Raw genomic sequence first — 17200 nt, forward strand, 5'->3', positions numbered from 1 at the left:
CAAAAGGCTTTCTGATTTCTGATCTGGGGTACCATGAAAGACAACACAGTGGGTCTCTCCAGTACACAACCTACACATCATATATCATTATATGCCTTAAATCAAATAATATTGCCAGTAGGCCAAAGAAACCATGCAAAGATACTGGTGAACTGTTTGTTTTATGAAATCAGGAGGAAATGATCAAGTTTTTATATAGTGAAAGACATAAGAATAACTACATTGCAAGCGAGCACATTGCAACAAGTAGTTGCAGTAATGTTTGCTCTTGCTCTGACTTATATGTTATCAAAAAGATGATGTATTCACATTAAATGCATTCTGTCAGAGGTTTTTTCATGTCTGTCCATTAAATTAATCATGTACAAATGGTATTGCTAAACTTTAATCTAAAATTGTATTATCATAAGTCAAATGAGTAATAGTTACTATGTGGTCTCACCTAATGAATCAAGCTCAATTCATGTTAATATCAACATCAAGAATGTGTTTAACAATGTGATCTAAAAGGCCAAGTAGCACTTCCTCTAAGAGATCATAGGATAGGCTGTCATTCAGAGAGAGATCCAGTCTGATTAGAGGGTTTTACTACAGGAATCTTAATTGAATTCACTTGTCAATGTCAGTCTGGTGACTCAGATACACACAAAACAACTTCTACAAATCTTGTGTGACTCATGATGCCGCTATAATGAGAAATATGTTAAAGATACTAATTCAAGCTCATTTATATCAGTGCTTTAGTGTTGACATGCATAGGAAAGGAAACTGTAGAAAATGTTCCACATGTCCTTGTTTGGTTAATTAAAAGCAAAAGCTTTGACTGCTCTTGAAGCACTTTTATTGTTTTTTTTTAAATCCCCCCTATCACCTAAAACCATTCCCACATAGGCTTGCTGTTTTATTGCTCATAATGAGGTTATTTTTTTGTTATCCAATGATAACCTCTCCATCTTTCTGATACCCATATGAAAGACTATTACATAATAGCACTTTCACTTAACAGTCTGCAGCACTAAGATGCATCAAACACAAAAAAGCAGGCTTTTCTTACTGAAAAACAAAATCATTTTAAGAGACGTGCAAACCTGAAAAAGTTTCCTTTTTCATATAGTATTAGCATTACTTATCTCTTAGATTTCTGTCTGGTTGTAAAGGCTAATTTTGGACTGGTGTTTTATAGAAATGGAGCTACAATGTCATTTCACTAAGTGAAAAAAAACAGACCACATGAAAAAAGACTAGTCTAAACAGCTCTGTCTGTCCTTCAGGTTTCTCTAGTAGCATAATGCCATATAACAGGTTTTCGATCCAAGCCCATGAGTGTTCAAATGACAATGTCAAGTATTGATCTCTATGCTGTAAAGGTTACTGTAAAGTGTCTGGTTTGAAAAGCAGCTGAGGCACAATGATAAAATGACAAAGATAAATATCCAGCAACTGAAGGGGAAACAGCAAGTTATACAACACTGTATTTTGCATTTGCAGTTTTTTTATGGTATGCATAACACTATAAATCATAGTAAGTAAAATTAGTTTCATCAATAGGTCTCAGACATAAATTTAAAAACTACATTTATGGAGAACAAATAGATTGCTTATTTTTGTGATATTGGATGAATATATTTAGCAGTTAATACATTAATACATGAGTAGAATACAAATTATTATTATATTAAAAATATACATGTGGTGTTTACTTCGATTAATAATTTGACTGAATTATTATTGATTCAATAACACACTTAACTGTCACATAGCAACTTTTAGAATCAAAAACACCTTTGATTCAGCTGGATCAGTCTCTAAATTAATAGACTTACTTTGTGAACCACAAATTATCAGCCTACTTTAGTCATGTCAGATTCGAAAACGATGTCCATCCCTAAATTCAATTAAGCTTGCACTCCAGACAGAGCGAGCCAGCAAGCCAAGGTAAGCTGATAACCAGGCCCCGGTCGACAGACAAGTTAAGCATCGAGGGATTTCAAAGTGTTTCATATGAGACGATGTACATTAAAATCACTTTACCGGTGGAAGCAGTCTCCATGACAACAGGGAGCGGCTGCCGGTCGCTGGAAAACTGTTTCTCTTCACTTGTTCCGTCCTCCCAGTCTCTCATCTGCCGCTCCTCTCCCAAGTCATCCCGCCGGGCGGCGGAGGTGCTCTCGAAGCGGTCGATCTTCTTAAAATCGTCCCCATACCAGCTGCTCTCCGAGTCTGCCTCTGGCTTCTCTGACATGTTTGCTCCTTCTGTCTGTGTGCGATGCTCTTCAGAGAGACGCGGTCACTGACTGAAGACAAGCAGGCAAAGCACCGTTCAGACGCTGGGGAACTATCAGAAGTAGTTTGGGCAGGCCCGGTGTTCCGGTGGAGACTCGAGCTGCTGGAAACGGCTTGTTTAGTTCAGCGTTTCGACGATGACGTCACCGTGTCTCGAGCTCACAGTGGCACGCAGCATTTAAACGCACAGAGCTGGAGCTGGCCATAAAATAAGGCTTTCGGATAATAAATGAATTGTTACAATCGTTTGAGCGAATAAACTTACTCTATGGATTGGATTCAGCTTAAATAATAATAATAATAAAAATATATATTCTTAGTAGCCTACCTACTGTAGCTAAATCAAACACGACTGAATTTACTGGGTGGATCTGAGCATTTATCCTGAAAGTTTCACTCGCTATTAGTGCGTGGTCATGGGTCTTATTATTAGTTTTTTAGGAAATGGTGTCACCTTGTGGTTTCAGAGGTAACTACTTTTCAGATTTTGTGGTTTAAAAAATCCTCTTTATATGGTAGGCTATAAAGAAAACACTCTATACCTATATTATATGCAACCGAGTTTTATAGTCTTAACTAAATAACTTAAATGGATACTTACAATAGAGAAACTCGGATAATTTTTATTTACTCTTCTTTTATTCAGTTTGTGTCTTTCATTGCCATCTAGTTGCTTAGTCCACAATACAAACAGTGGGTTCACCATAATCCATACTGTTTCCATACATAATCCATATCCATTTTCTGTTATATATATTACATACAGAAAGCATTTCATTTACTGTGCTGTTGGAATACAACCAATCCCTGCCTAATTTAAATGATATTATAGCTTAATTAGATATTATTTAATTAAAAAAACGCTCTGTCTTCTATAGAGACAAATCTCAAATGATTGTGTAGTGAAATATGTGGTTATACTCAGATGTCATTTCTCCTCATTGGAAATTATCTATTGCTTTTCAGAGAAATTTACATTTTTCTTAATTTTTGTTATCATGTAAATATAGTTCTTCATTGTTACATTTTACAGACAGCTATAGTCATAGTTGATGGCTCTTGTTTTTTCTATTATTAGTACAGTGCAGATTTCACTTATGAAAGATGTCTGAAATCTGAAGAAAAGAAATGAAAGCTACTGTAGCTTGGTCACAAATGAATGGAAAACCATGATAGAAGAAATGACAGCAGCAATAGAATGATCTGCACTTAGTCTAGCATGCAGTGACCTTCCTCTCCATCGCTTCTGAGCAAATCATAAGTGGATGGTGTATTACTCTGCCCTTGGACCATTATGGCTTTTTTCACTTGTTTCATGCCATTAAATGCCCCTATTTAAACTAAACTAGTCATTATAACTGCTCTTTCACTGATGAATTCAATTATTTATTTATTTTTGCATTGTGTTTCATTTGACCACTCAACATAAAATTAAAATTATGGAGAAAAGAAATGACGATCCTTTGTATCTGACTAAACTATTATTAAAACTAGAGCATTTAATGATGTGGCATTTCATATTGGGTGGTATTGTTATATATTTATTCATAATTATTCACTATAAAAAAAATCTGTTTCTAAATCATTATTATTAGAAGAGTTATTTAATTCAATATTAGTCCAAAAAGAAAAAAAATAACATGTAAAAACTTATTTCATATAAAGCATAAAATAATTAATTCATATTTTACTTTTATTTATTTTATAGGTGTATTTATATTTCATATAAAAACATTTTTTTGTCTGTTTAATTTTTTTTTTGTTTGTATAATTATTTATTACATTTAGATATCATGCATTCCACATAATTAATTATTATAATGATAATTATTATATGTATTAATTAATAATCACTTCAATTGTTAAATAATACTGTTTATTGCACTTAGTAGTTACCGCCACATTGTCACTAGGTGGCATCAGCTACCTTTTGAAAAATAATCGTTATAAGGCGCTCATGATCAGTGAAATCAAAATAATAATTACTAAAAATAGTAAATAAATTAAAATAGTTAGTTTTCTCTCACTTCCCTCCTGTGCATGAATAATGAGCTATTCAGTTTAATGGAATATTTGTGTACATTACATATATTATGTATAAAGAAGAAACATTAAAAAAGGAAAGTTAGCTAATTGAGTTAGTTCAGTTTGTTAATTGACTTGATTGCTGTGATAGAGTATAGAGGACATTTTAATGTGTTTGTTTTCCACTATAACTTTGTAATAAGATTACAATATGGTGTGTTAGTAGTTATTAGCAAAAATATTTATTTGGTAAAATTCTGATCTACTCACTGATCTACTTACAATCATAAAAAAAAAAAATCTTTTTATGAGAAAAACAAAAACAAAACATACACATGGCTCTTGATGTTAAAGTGAGAATTCCTGTCATAAATAGTAAATAAATTTAATTATAAGTAAAATGTAATTTTACATTAAAATATACACATTAAAATTTGTGAGTGGTTCATGACAGAAACTTTTGCAAACATGACAGATACTTTTGCAAACATAGTACTGTCCACCAGAAAAAGAAACCCAATTTAAGATATTGTCAGAGAAGAACAAAGGGAGTTAATCCAAATAATTTATTGTTTTGTTGTTATCATCTTCATATAGAAATAAATTCAGCTGCTGTCAACAGCAAGGTCAGCTGTACTGCTCAATGCACAAACCATCTGAACTCTGTTACAGATTAGAATTACAGCAAATAAGCAAGTGTAAAAAATTAGGCCATGGATTTGTGTGTGCCATTTCTCTTGGCCTGTATTACAGCAGAGCTCAGTTGGTATCGATAATCCACTGTGTCTTTAGATTGTAATCCCTTGCTGGAATTAAGGACACTGGAAATGACTTTTACACAGGAATAAGACCAAAAATGATCTTATGTCATTAAGTCTACTAGATCTAATATTGTAGCTGTTCATTTGGGTGATTTCCAGTTGGTCGGTCTCGTCAGGGTTCAACAACAAAAAGAGCTTAGGTGTCTCCTTTTGTTGTTTAAACGGCAGGCATTGTGGAGCAATAGTGAGGGGTCATGTGAAGATTGAATATGGAACATTAATCTTTAATCTTAATGGTAGTTTTGCAATGGCAAAACACTTAAAAATAATTGTTTTTTGTTTTGTTTTTTAAATCACCGATCATGGATTTTTGTATCTTTAATAAAATAAATCATCTTATTACATGTTGGGCCTAAATACAGGCCGAACATTTGTTTATTGTGAATTCATGAGGAGCAAAAAGACAGACACTTTAATAATAAATAATAATAAGACACTGCAAAAACATGGTCATGAGACATAGAAAGTGTGTCATTTTTGTCTCACAAAAAATAACTATCTCTTTATTGAAAGCTTTTCAAGGCATAAACGGATAGCAATGTGGCTCCTTTGTCCTTGAGAAAAGGTGGAGAGGAGAAAAGATGAAAGGGAGAGATTGGCAACAACATTTCAATTACTGCTTGGCAAAGAACAAGGCAACAGCCCAACACAGGTGCAGTTTTCATGATCTCAATGAAAAGCTTGGGAGCTTGGAAGAACAAGACTCAACAGACAAATAAAATGTGTATATTAACTAAAGAGAAATATTGACTGTACTGTAAATGACCTCCAAGGACTTCAGTATTAATATTATATTGTAGTGTCCATTTGTTTTTTTCTAGGCCAATGTTTGTATATCAGTTTCTTCAGGTGTTACCCTGTTTGTATGATCTCCTGAGACAGGAGATGTATTTAAAGAGTGATGACAGTAAACTGTGACTCATTTGCTTAGCCTCACACATTGCCACTTTCACTGCAGCTGTTGTTGTTATTGCTTTAGACAACAGAGTCCAAATACACTGTCTGGAATTTGGAAAGAGTCATCATTGCTGTGGCACATTGTTCTGGATACTTCACCTGTGGTTGGCAATTTGGTAGGCAGTCTGACAATTCAGTGGTAGGTGTTCACATATCTGTTTCTGAGTCATTCATCCAAATTATTCAACTTTCATAATTGTTTCATATCTGACATGCTTCACATGGTCAGAGAATCAAGAAGAGTGGCATTTTTATAGCATATTCCAGTGGATCTTTACTGGTCGGCTGCAACCAAAAAATGTGTTGCAGCAGGTCTGTTCTGATAAAATGCAGCTAATTAAGATAGCAACACAAATATTTTTGTGCAGTGAATTATTGGCTGCAAAGAGCAAGAAACATTTAGGAATTCAATGGATGTTTAGAAAACAATTTTTTTCCCCACTTTTACTGTTAAGCCTATATCATATTAATAATTTTGAATATTGTTGGGATTACACAAGTTATGGTCAAAGGAACTACTATGATTACTATGATACTATGAAAGTGTATTTTGTTTCATTTTTGGTATTGTAAACAATTTTGGTGTGTTGATGTCCAATGTAAAATTCTGTCCTGAAGCAAAACCAGTTAAGAACCACTGCATTATTCTAGCCATAAAAAAATCAGCATTAAAAAAAGTCTGGTTTAGCTTTAGGGAAATATTTGTTTCAGTATATCTTGGAAATCACAATAGCAATCTAATGGGAGGTTACCTCATTCAGGTCTATAATGCTTTTGACATTTAGAGCAAGAAACTACTTACCCTAAGTGCACATCACATTATGAGCAACACACTTAAGTCACCCTGCAGACAGCATATATTTAATGTATAAGAAGCTTTTAATATGGACTTACATTAATGATTAACCTCCAGTTATTGGCATTACAATAAGTGCATCCTTGTATAGGCCTATATCACGATACAAAAGCATTGTGACACCTACAGACACTATACATTCTGTGTTCATGGGTGGTCAAATGGCATGGTAACATTGCCTAAAACATTTACTTTACTGTTTCTTTTTATTTTATTTTTTTTATTTTATTATATTATTATTATTTTAAGGTCTATGGTAACGACTGGTCAGTCACTTAACTAATGATCGAGGTTATGGTGATTGCTATGTTAATTCAGTGCTCTGGGCGTTTTGAAGATCATACGTCACGTTTTCAAAATTCATGTTTAAATGTATTTTATACATAAACATATAAAGATTATACGCCATTTAAACATCTGCAGAAAAACTTATAAGCACAGTCGAATGAACGGCTAGCGTTTCACTGCTGTCTGTAACATAATGGTCCCTCATTCTCATCAATGGATCTATTTCCAGCCCTCAGTTGCGTGGCAGTGATGATGTAACGCGCATTATCCACTGCGGCATCCGGGTCCAAAACTCCATCCGCGCGGAGAGAGCGAGTTGTTTTGAGCGCGAGGCTCCGGCAGCCCCCCCTCGGGAAAACAACCAAAAAACGGAGCCAGAAGTGCTCCACCGCTCAGCTGCGGACTGCTTTAACGGGATCATGAGATGTATTTCATATGTTTATATATATATTTTTCGTAATCGATTTCTGGCAGTTTTGATGTTAGTTTGCTTGCTAATTGACTAGACATCGATTGATGGGTGTTTTGACTGTGGACGCTGGTTTATAGTATTTGCTATCTGGCCCAGCTTAAGACTCTTAACCGCGGCTTTGGTGCCTCTGAGTTTCTTCCTCCAGCAAAGACCACGAAGAAGCTGGGTAAGTGATATTATGTCAGTCTGACGTACATTAAATATAGGAGCTAGCCTCTAAATGCTATCTGGCTGTGCAGCATTTCGCATATGCTGATAAGGGCAGTGGCTTCATTAGTAAACACATCGCTGTTGCTTAAACGTCATATCGGTTTGTTCATTTTGCTGCATTAGCGTCTAAAAGTCTTTTTTTTTTAAGTGAAGCTAAAATCTAAACAAAAGTAGGTTTGTAGGCAGGCATGTTTACTTCGTTGACGTAATAACATAAACATTTATCTAAACAGTTTACTTGCTACTGGAAGCCTGCTGCACCTGTGGCTTATAGTATAAATCGTCATAACATATCCAACAGATGTGTCAATATGTTGTCATTTTGTCAGTGTTGAGTGAATGAGAGTCACGTATGTCATGATTGAGCACCTCTACTCACTTTGTTTTGTGGTTGTGTTTGTGTCAGAGCAAAATAAGAAGAATGGGTGCGTTCTTAGACAAGCCAAAGATGGAGAAGCACAATGCTCACGGGGAGGGGAACGGCCTGCGCTACGGACTCAGCAGCATGCAGGGCTGGCGTGTGGAGATGGAGGACGCACACACAGCTGTGATAGGGCTGCCTTACAGCCTCAGCCTGTGGTCATTCTTTGCCGTCTACGATGGACATGCAGGTTCTCAGGTTGCTCGTTACTGCTGTGAGCATCTGCTGGAACACATCACCAGTAACCCGGACTTCAGGGCAGGCTGCTCAGGGGGTGTGGACTCAATTAATGCTGAGCCCTCCGTGGAGAGTGTGAAATGTGGAATCCGCACAGGCTTCCTGCAGATCGACGAGCACATGCGGGCCATGTCCGAGCGCAAGCACGGGGCGGACCGCAGTGGATCCACGGCGGTGGGTGTGATGATTTCCCCTCATCATTTCTATTTCATCAATTGTGGGGATTCCAGAGCCTTGCTGAGCCGCAAGGGTCGCGTTCACTTCTTCACACAGGACCACAAGCCCAGTAACCCCCTAGAAAAGGAGAGAATCCAGAACGCAGGTGGTTCTGTTATGATCCAGAGGGTCAATGGCTCCCTCGCTGTCTCCCGTGCTCTTGGCGACTTCGACTACAAGTGCGTTCATGGGAAAGGCCCCACTGAGCAGCTGGTGTCCCCGGAGCCAGAAGTGTATGAGATCGAACGCTCTGAAGCTGAGGATGAATTTGTGGTGCTGGCCTGTGATGGCATTTGGGACGTCATGGCCAACGAAGAACTGTGTGATTTTGTGCGTTCACGCTTAGAAGTGACAGAGGACCTGGAGAGAGTGTGTAATGAGATCGTGGATACATGTTTGTACAAGGTAAGGTCAATTCGAGTTGGATGCTAATGGGTCGTTTTTACTTGCATTTGTTAATTCGATCAAAAATACATACATAAAATTACCATTATTATGGAAGTGTTTTTAATTTCTAAATTTAAATTAATTTTAGAAAAAGAGGTATTAATTGAATACAATGGTCTCTGATTTTAAAATAGAGAGGGAAAAGTCTCTTTATTTAAAAAAAAAAAATTGAAAAGAAAATTTTACGTTGTTAGGCATCATTTTTTTATTATCATTTCTCAAGGAAAAAATCCTGCTTCACTGCTTATTAATATTTAAAAGACTTGTCCACCAAAACAAAGTCATGTGGTGCAGCTAACATGCAGGAGCATATAGAGGGAAAAAAACAACAACAAAAAGGAAATCATATCAGACCCCTGTTGATTCTCATGATTGTGTTTCTTTAAAAATTTCAGAAGCATTGACCTGTTTATGTCAAGACAAACATTGTTCACATTGTTAAATGTCATGTGGTGTGACTCTCTAAAAATGTGATGAGATATTAAGTAATTGATAATTTGTAAATAGTATTGTTTAATTTGTAATATCATAAAATGTTATAGAAATGTGTACTTTTTACTTGATGGTTATGACATTTTAGAGGTTCCAACATTGTAATCTGTTATTAATCTAACTTGAGCATGCTTTCTGTGTTTATTTGTTTCTCAACAGGGTAGTCGAGACAACATGAGTGTGGTGCTGATATGTTTTCCTGGTGCCCCAAAAATCAACCCAGAAGCCGTGAAGCGAGAGGTGGAGTTAGATAAGTACCTGCAGAACAGAGAGGGCGGAGCATGTAAAAAGACAAGTAAATAAAATATATTATTAAGGCTAAGAGAGAGTTATAGAAGGTGAGCATTCTTACTTAATTAGGAGAGTTTCTTAGATGGCAGTTTACACTTGCCAATGAAGTATACGTTACAGTTAACGAAAAATGTCCAATTAACGAATCCCCATATTGGAGAGGAAAGACTCATTGGTACTGTATAAGCACAGTTAGGCCTATTCGGGAACAAATTTAACCAGAGAGAAGTACCACATTGTGAATTTATTTGAGCTTATATTGATATCTAGAGGCCTTTAATTATTTATTGCCAGTATTGAAAAGCACTTACACAATTTAGAGGTAACCTGTAGCTTTACCAGAGGTTTTATTGTAGTGCATCCGAGAATCCTCTACTCCAGTACATGTAACTTAGTCTATTATTAGCTACTAAGTGATGGTGAGTAAGTGCAATTGTAGATTAGGAAAAAGGAATGATGAAAACCCAACATTTGGCTCTGCACTTTTTCATTAAACGCTGCTAAACTTAAAGGCATCTTCTATTAATAAGAGAGTAACCAAATTTGAGATCTCAGTTAGAATACAATGTGGGGGGGGGGGGTTTCGAACAGAATTAATACAGAGTGTAGTTTTGCGTTCTGTTTGTGACTGTGGGTTCTTCAGATAGTTGTATTCATCCACTTGTACAAGCATGTGTTTAAGTCTGGCACCCGTTTCGTTTGCATCTTTCTGAAAAGTCAATCTAAATGAGAGTGAATGTCAGGCCTCTACTGCTGATTACCTAAAATTGTAGCTGACACTACTGTACGTGGCCTGATGGTGCAGTTTTGCCTACAGCAGTGGCCGTGAGCATTTTAATCTGCATGATTCCTGTTCTGTAATATGGAACATTGTTGCCTTAGTCCTAATTTACAGTAACTACCTTGATTAGAATCGATAGGTTAGCACTTGGCATCCAACCTCAACGCTTGGATGAGTAAAATTAAATCCATTGGACACATGGTACTGAAAGCATGCACTGTACCAATAGCACGATAAGTTGTGTACACCTCCTGCATGTACGCTACATTAAGAAAAAAACAGGGATAGATCTTATTTCAAATTAAGTTGGTCTGACATAAGTTTTAAACTTTGTACAGTATACATTTGTAACCCCTGAAAAAAGCTAAAAGCTAAAGCAAAAATTGAACACAGAATATGAAAGGTTGTGTCAATGTTTTACAAAAGTTGTTTACTACGTGTTGCCTCAAACAGACAATTTGTAAATTTTTTGGTTTGTTTGTAACTATTAAGAAAAACTAATTTAGTTAGGAAATTCTTAGTGCAGAGAGTGGTATTCAGCCTGCCAGCACTTTTTGAGATATAGATCCTTGTTGGTACATTGATTGAACATTTATAGTAAAAGGTACTCCGCTTTTGTGTCTGTAAAACCCAACTGGAATTGGCTTTTTGTCCTTCTGTACCTAAGATTTTGGAAGCCTTTCATTCAATTTTTTAACCCTTTAGACTTGTCCTTACATGGCGTGACTCGACAGGATTTTAACGACAAGCAATTTGTCTAATGTTTTCAATCATTTTAATCAATTACGGTCCAAACTTATAGAAACCAATTGAAAACTTTGAATCTCATTAACTTTCATAATGTGGACAAAAACACCTGGCATTTTTTTTTTTTTTTTTTTATGTAGAAGAACATTTAAAACATCACTTTGAGGTTTGGAGTAAATGACAGTTAAAATTTTTGGGAGAACTATCCCTTTTAAATGAGGCATGCAATCTATCACAAAACCTGGCTAATCAGAACAGCTCCCACTGTTTCAGAATATGTGAATTTGTTCTGCCTAGTCCATGTTTTAAGTTTAGTAGATATGAAGTTGATATACTTGAGCAGTACTTAAAGGGATAGTTCACCAAAAAATTAAAATTACCCCTTGATTTACTCAGCCTCATGTCATGCTACTCTAAGTGTATATGACTTTCTTCTTTCAGACAAAATCAGAGTTATATTAAAAAATATCCTAGCCCTTTCAAGCTTTATAATGGCAGAGAATGGGCCAATGTAAGTCCAATAATGTGTGTCCATCCATCATAAAAAGTGCTTCACATGGCTCCTGGGGGTTAATAAAGGCCTTCTGAAGTGAATCGATATGTTTGTGTAGGGAAAATATCAATATTTAAAACTTTATAAACCGTAATCTCTTGCTTCTGTTAACTGTTGTATGTGTGTTCAAGAAAGAGTGGTAGAAGCAGAGTGGAGAGAGCAAAACAAAACTGGTCACGAAAGACAAAATGAGGATTTGTAAAGAGAAATGTCAGAGGATTTCGGTATAAACCAAGATTGGACTAGATTTCCTTTGCTGTAATCAAAGCTTTGTTTTTGCAGGACTAGCATGTTCTCCCTGGAGCTCACATTATGCCTATGTCCTAAGTCTTGCACTGGAATGCCACTCTCTCGTGTATCCATGACCACGTATGACAGTTAGTGCAAACTAGAGATTATGGTTTAGAGTTTTAAATATGGAAATTTTTCTTTCACATGCTTCAGGGCCTTTATGAACCCACTCTGGAGCTATGTGAAGCACTTTTTTTATAATGGATGAATGCAAAAATTCAAAATCTCAACCCCCATTCACTTCCATTTTAAATTTGGGAAGAGGTTGGATATGTTTTTAATATAACTATTTTTAATAAATGGCTTTATTTGTCTGAAAGAACAAAGTCAAATACAGCTAGGATGGCTTGAGGGTGAGTAAATCATTGGGTAATACACATTTTTGGGTGTATTATCCCTTTAAATCTAGTCAGTTTTCAGTGTGGAGCTGTGGACAGGTCTACCAGTGCACCACAACAGAAAAAGAAATGACATTACCAACAAAATTGCACCTTGTTACAGTAACTTATTTTTTGCCTACATTAGTTAACCATGGGGATCTCGGTTTAGCAAAATGTCCCTTACAACACAAAGATCCCACACATTCTTCACATGTCTTTGTATTACCAAGAGATATATTTTAGCTTTAAGATGTGTTTAACTGAATGAAAAAGTGTGCCTGCTCTAAGAGAGAACTTGATTGTAGGTCATTCCTGTGCCATATCGGTTTCATTTTGCTTGGGTTTGTTATTGTAGCTCCTCACTGTTTGACATAGCTTGGTAATCCACTGTTTATTAAATTAGCCTTAATTATTTTCGTTTTGATGAGGCATGTTTGTATACCTACAAAGAGTGACAAGGTTCTGCTGGGAGATCCTTTATTTGTGCCTGCCAGTGAGTCTATGGCCAGTTGTAGCATTCAAATTAACTTTCAAATTCATATAAAGTGATTTTGTTTGTTTTGTAACATTATTCTACTCAAGCATAATTTTAGCTTGTGCATTCAGTAGCACATTTGACCCCTTAACAGCAAGTGCCATGCAAGTGATTTTAAACCATTCACTTGAGACTATTGCTGCACAAAGCACAACCCAAACCCCTAATGAGTCAAGCGTGGGGTGGAAATATTGCCTTACAGAAACATTTAACAGGCATTAAATGGGCCATATAGTATTGTAGGAGATTGCCTTGATTTCTAGCACTGTAGCACCATCAAACTGAGATGTACAGGGAAAGAAAATGTCAACCTCTAGTCTGTCCTTCTACAAAGTTCATTGGATTTCGAGTAAAGCAACCAACTGCAAATAAAACACATCATTGTGACACATTGGATAACTTAAAAGAAAAAAAAAATCTTCTGCAGTATGAATCAAAAGGGCAAACATAGCCCATTTACTGTCATATACTTGCACTGTGTTGTGCTGTTGGTCCCTGTGTGTCACTTCTGTCTTTACCTCTCAGGTCCAAACTGACAAGCAACAGAGGACACTATTTATTTGAATTATTTATTGTCTTTATACTGTAGGATTTTATCTTTTTTGATTGAAACTGTCCATGCATTCCATTTTCTTTAGCCAAATAAGCACTACTAATGCAATGAAAATCGTATGTTTTTTTTTCTCCTTGTATTTTTTGTTATACACTAGATCTGTGTCATAAATAGTCTGTTTAAACTGATAGCTATGTGAGCTCAAATGCATCATGTCTTGGGTTCCTCTATAAAAAGTAGTTTCTTCACACGCTGTTCACGCTTTTCACTATTCTGTCAGAGTAGATCGGTCCAAGGTTGATGATGTGTAAGGGGTTACAATCTATGATCGGTCCTTTCTTAACCCAGCAGACTGTTTGTGTCTGTGTTTGTTCAATTTTACCTCTCAGAAGGTAACAGTTTTATAAAGCTCATTTTGAAAGATTTTTTCAACTACAATTTCATAGAAAAGTATTTCAGTATTAGAGGGTGAGCACCCAATATTTTCTTTCTTTAGTTTTTATTTTTGTACATTAGCACCCAGGTATTAGCAATGTAGACAAACTGTGATCTTGTCATTATTGGCTGTCAAAGATGATTCGAATAAAATTATTTATGGAAAAGCTGAATTTGTCAGGTGTTTATTTATTTATTTATTTATTTATTTTTTATTCAGAGAAAGATATTCAATTAAATTGAAAATGAATGTATGGTAAACAGATTTAAAAAATCCGTGGTTGCCAGATGTTTACCTTAAACAACAATATAACAACATTTTAAGATTTACCACTTTACAAAATTCCAAAGAAGTTGGGACTCTGTACAAATTGTGAATAAAAATAGAATGCAATGATGTAGAAGTTTCGAATTTCAATATTTTATTCAGAATACAACATAGGTGACATCAAATGTTTGTCAATTATGTTTTGAATCATTTTTATTTTTCACTTCTAAAAACTACATTTAACAACATTTTTCAGTAAAATTACATTAAATGTCATTCGATCAGATTTTCAACATGTAGCTATATTGAAGGAACTTACCGTTAACCAGTTAACAAGTCTTTTTTTAGTCTTTTACCATTAAAATTACATTTTCAAGTCAGTTTTAAAGACCAACAAAATCTGAATGAAAATATGCTTTATTTTTGGCATAGAGAATGAGTCATGGTGGATGTTTAATAGGCTTCCTGCAGTGAAGAAGCAGTGACTCACATATTGGCGGCTGTTGATTTTGGCACTCTTCAGCATGTCAGTATCTTTTCCAGCTTACTTAGTTTTGTTAAATGTGTTCCAGTGTAAGTGCTGAAATAATGCCTGTAGTGTCTGATAAGAGTACTGCAATTAATGAGTGAACTGCTTTAAGCGAAGAAATCTCTCAGCTGAAGGACTGTTTGGGTGACAGGTCTTCTTTTGTGTGTGGCCTCTAACTCCGCCATTAGATTTTTTCCTCTTGTAATAGAAAATCTTGCTGCATTTCTTTATCTTACTTTTTCATTGCCTCTCCATACTTCTCTTTTCCCCTTTAAATACTGACCTGACTAAAATTTTGAGATGGAAGCTCTGTTATCACTGTTTATACAATTCACTGAGGGGATTGACATTTTCCATAATGCCTTTTTTCTAGATGCCTGTTTCAGACAATTTTTTTTATGATTATTATTAAAAACTGAAAAAAATATTTTACTATTTATGTGTTACATAAAGTACATTAATATCTGCATGATCTATATATATATATATATATATATATATATATATAGGCATTATGCTTATGCATGTTGGTTTATCCATATCCCTAGAAGCAAGTGTGCAGGTTATGTAAGGTTGTGGCCAGGTAAACAGACCTATTTACAAAATATACCACCCAAAGATATTGCAGGACTTAATAATAGGTTCTACTAGTTGCTAGTTGGGTAAATGTGATCTTAGAGGCTAAAACAAATAAAGGTTTATTTTAGTGGAGCTAAAAATGATGTTAACAGAACAATAGTCCTTACAAGTTTAAGGCGAATATTAACTAAGAATTTATGAGTTGGCATGAAAATATCTGGTGGCATTTTCATTTCTGGTGAAATGAACGAAGACTTTTTGCCCTAACCCATTTGCATTGAATCGATCAAGTGAAGTCTTTTACGTTGGTAAGATTTCAAATAAATGCTGTTCCTTTGAACTTCCTTTTCATCAAAGAATCCTGGAAAATCTATTGTGTTTTCCACAATTGATTTTGACATTGATGATAATTTTCATATTATTGTTAATGTGTATTATAAATATTGATAAATGTCATCAAATCAGCATGATTTCGAATGGATCAAATGAAACTGAAGACTGAAGGAATGGCTGCTCAAAATTTGGCAACAGGTATAAATTACCTACATTTCAAGTTTTTAAAAATAGTTTTAAAATAGTTTTTTAAAATAGTTTTTAATTTCAGTTTTAATATTTCATAATATTACTGTTTATAATTGAAATTTTTAACAATCTTCCCTAAGATACTTATCTATTTATTTTTAAATATAAACCTTAAATGGCAGTGTGTATATTCTTTCATGTTCTCTCCCAATCAGCCATGAAATAATGCTAACATTGAGGATGGCTCAGCTTGCTATGAGTCATAACTCACTATTTACTGAAAAGGTCAAGATCAAGGAGTCTTCATAGTGAGGTGAGTTTTATATTCCTTGTAACAATTCTTATGTATAACCAGGATTCTTTTATTAAAGTGTTGTTAGGTTATTTTCAGTATTTAAAAATTACTGTGCCATAATGATTGTTTAGCTATTGATTTTTGCATCAGCTTGAGGCAAACATTTATTAATAATATAAAGCAAAAAATCTTTACAACCACCTCTTTACAACCACTTCACAACTTCAATGTGACATGCTCACTGCCATGTGACATGAGGTCAAGCATTATTTCTGGCAAATGGTTACATAAGGCTTTGGAACTAAAACAAATCATCAAGCTTGCATACCATTAGTAACAATCTCCAGCAAACCAGAGATGCCTTTACTCTTACTGTACTGACACTTGGTGATTTGGCCAAATGCAATGTAGATCCTTTTTTTCTTTTTGTATTATCAAATTGTATTCACTACTCAAACCTGAATTCAGCACCTTGAGATGCATAAAAATGTAAATAATTTAAAGCTGTTAAATGCCTTTTTTTTCATAAATAAAGTAGAAGATCTCTATTCAGGGCTGTTTGTGTTGAGAGAAAGACAAAAGCAGTAGAGAAACGAATCCAAAGACAGACTCCTGGCCTTGCTCTTCTTGTTTGACCTTCCAAAGACCAATTATGCAGTGATTTATAACCAGAGATCTGCAACCTCTGGCAGCATTTGTTGGTTAATAATGCAGCA

The 17200-nt window shown here is 35.2% G+C and overlaps 2 protein-coding genes across 2 annotated transcripts in view; one reads left to right on the forward strand and one right to left on the reverse strand.

Annotated features, from left to right (window-relative positions):
* The window catches only part of LOC127984385 (reticulon-1-A), a 29662-nt gene extending 27010 nt beyond the window's left edge, over positions 1–2652 (reverse strand). The window contains exon 1 of the mRNA XM_052587027.1: positions 2032–2652. Coding sequence (XP_052442987.1) covers positions 2032–2242 — 211 coding nt within the window. The 5' untranslated portion in view covers positions 2243–2652. The remainder of the gene's footprint in view (positions 1–2031) is intronic.
* A 4804-nt stretch (positions 2653–7456) lies between these two features.
* On the forward strand, positions 7457–14464 carry LOC127984322 (protein phosphatase 1A). The gene is made up of 3 exons (XM_052586912.1): positions 7457–7868; positions 8319–9191; positions 9885–14464. The coding sequence occupies exons 2-3, from the start codon at positions 8334–8336 to the stop codon at positions 10026–10028; spliced, it is 1002 nt and encodes a 333-aa protein (XP_052442872.1). The 5' UTR covers positions 7457–7868; positions 8319–8333; the 3' UTR covers positions 10029–14464.
* The last annotated feature ends 2736 nt before the right edge of the window (positions 14465–17200 follow it).

This window comes from Carassius gibelio, chromosome B20, assembly GCF_023724105.1.
Source record: "Carassius gibelio isolate Cgi1373 ecotype wild population from Czech Republic chromosome B20, carGib1.2-hapl.c, whole genome shotgun sequence".
Classification (NCBI taxonomy): Eukaryota; Metazoa; Chordata; class Actinopteri; order Cypriniformes; family Cyprinidae; genus Carassius; species Carassius gibelio.

Coding starts and splice junctions, on each gene's coding strand:
- LOC127984322 (XM_052586912.1), top strand. CDS start 8,334: ATGGGTGCGTTCTTAGACAAGCCAAAGATGGAGAAGCACAATGCTCAC. Junction 9,192..9,884: donor TGGATACATGTTTGTACAAG/GTAAGGTCAATT, acceptor GTTTCTCAACAG/GGTAGTCGAGACAACATGAG.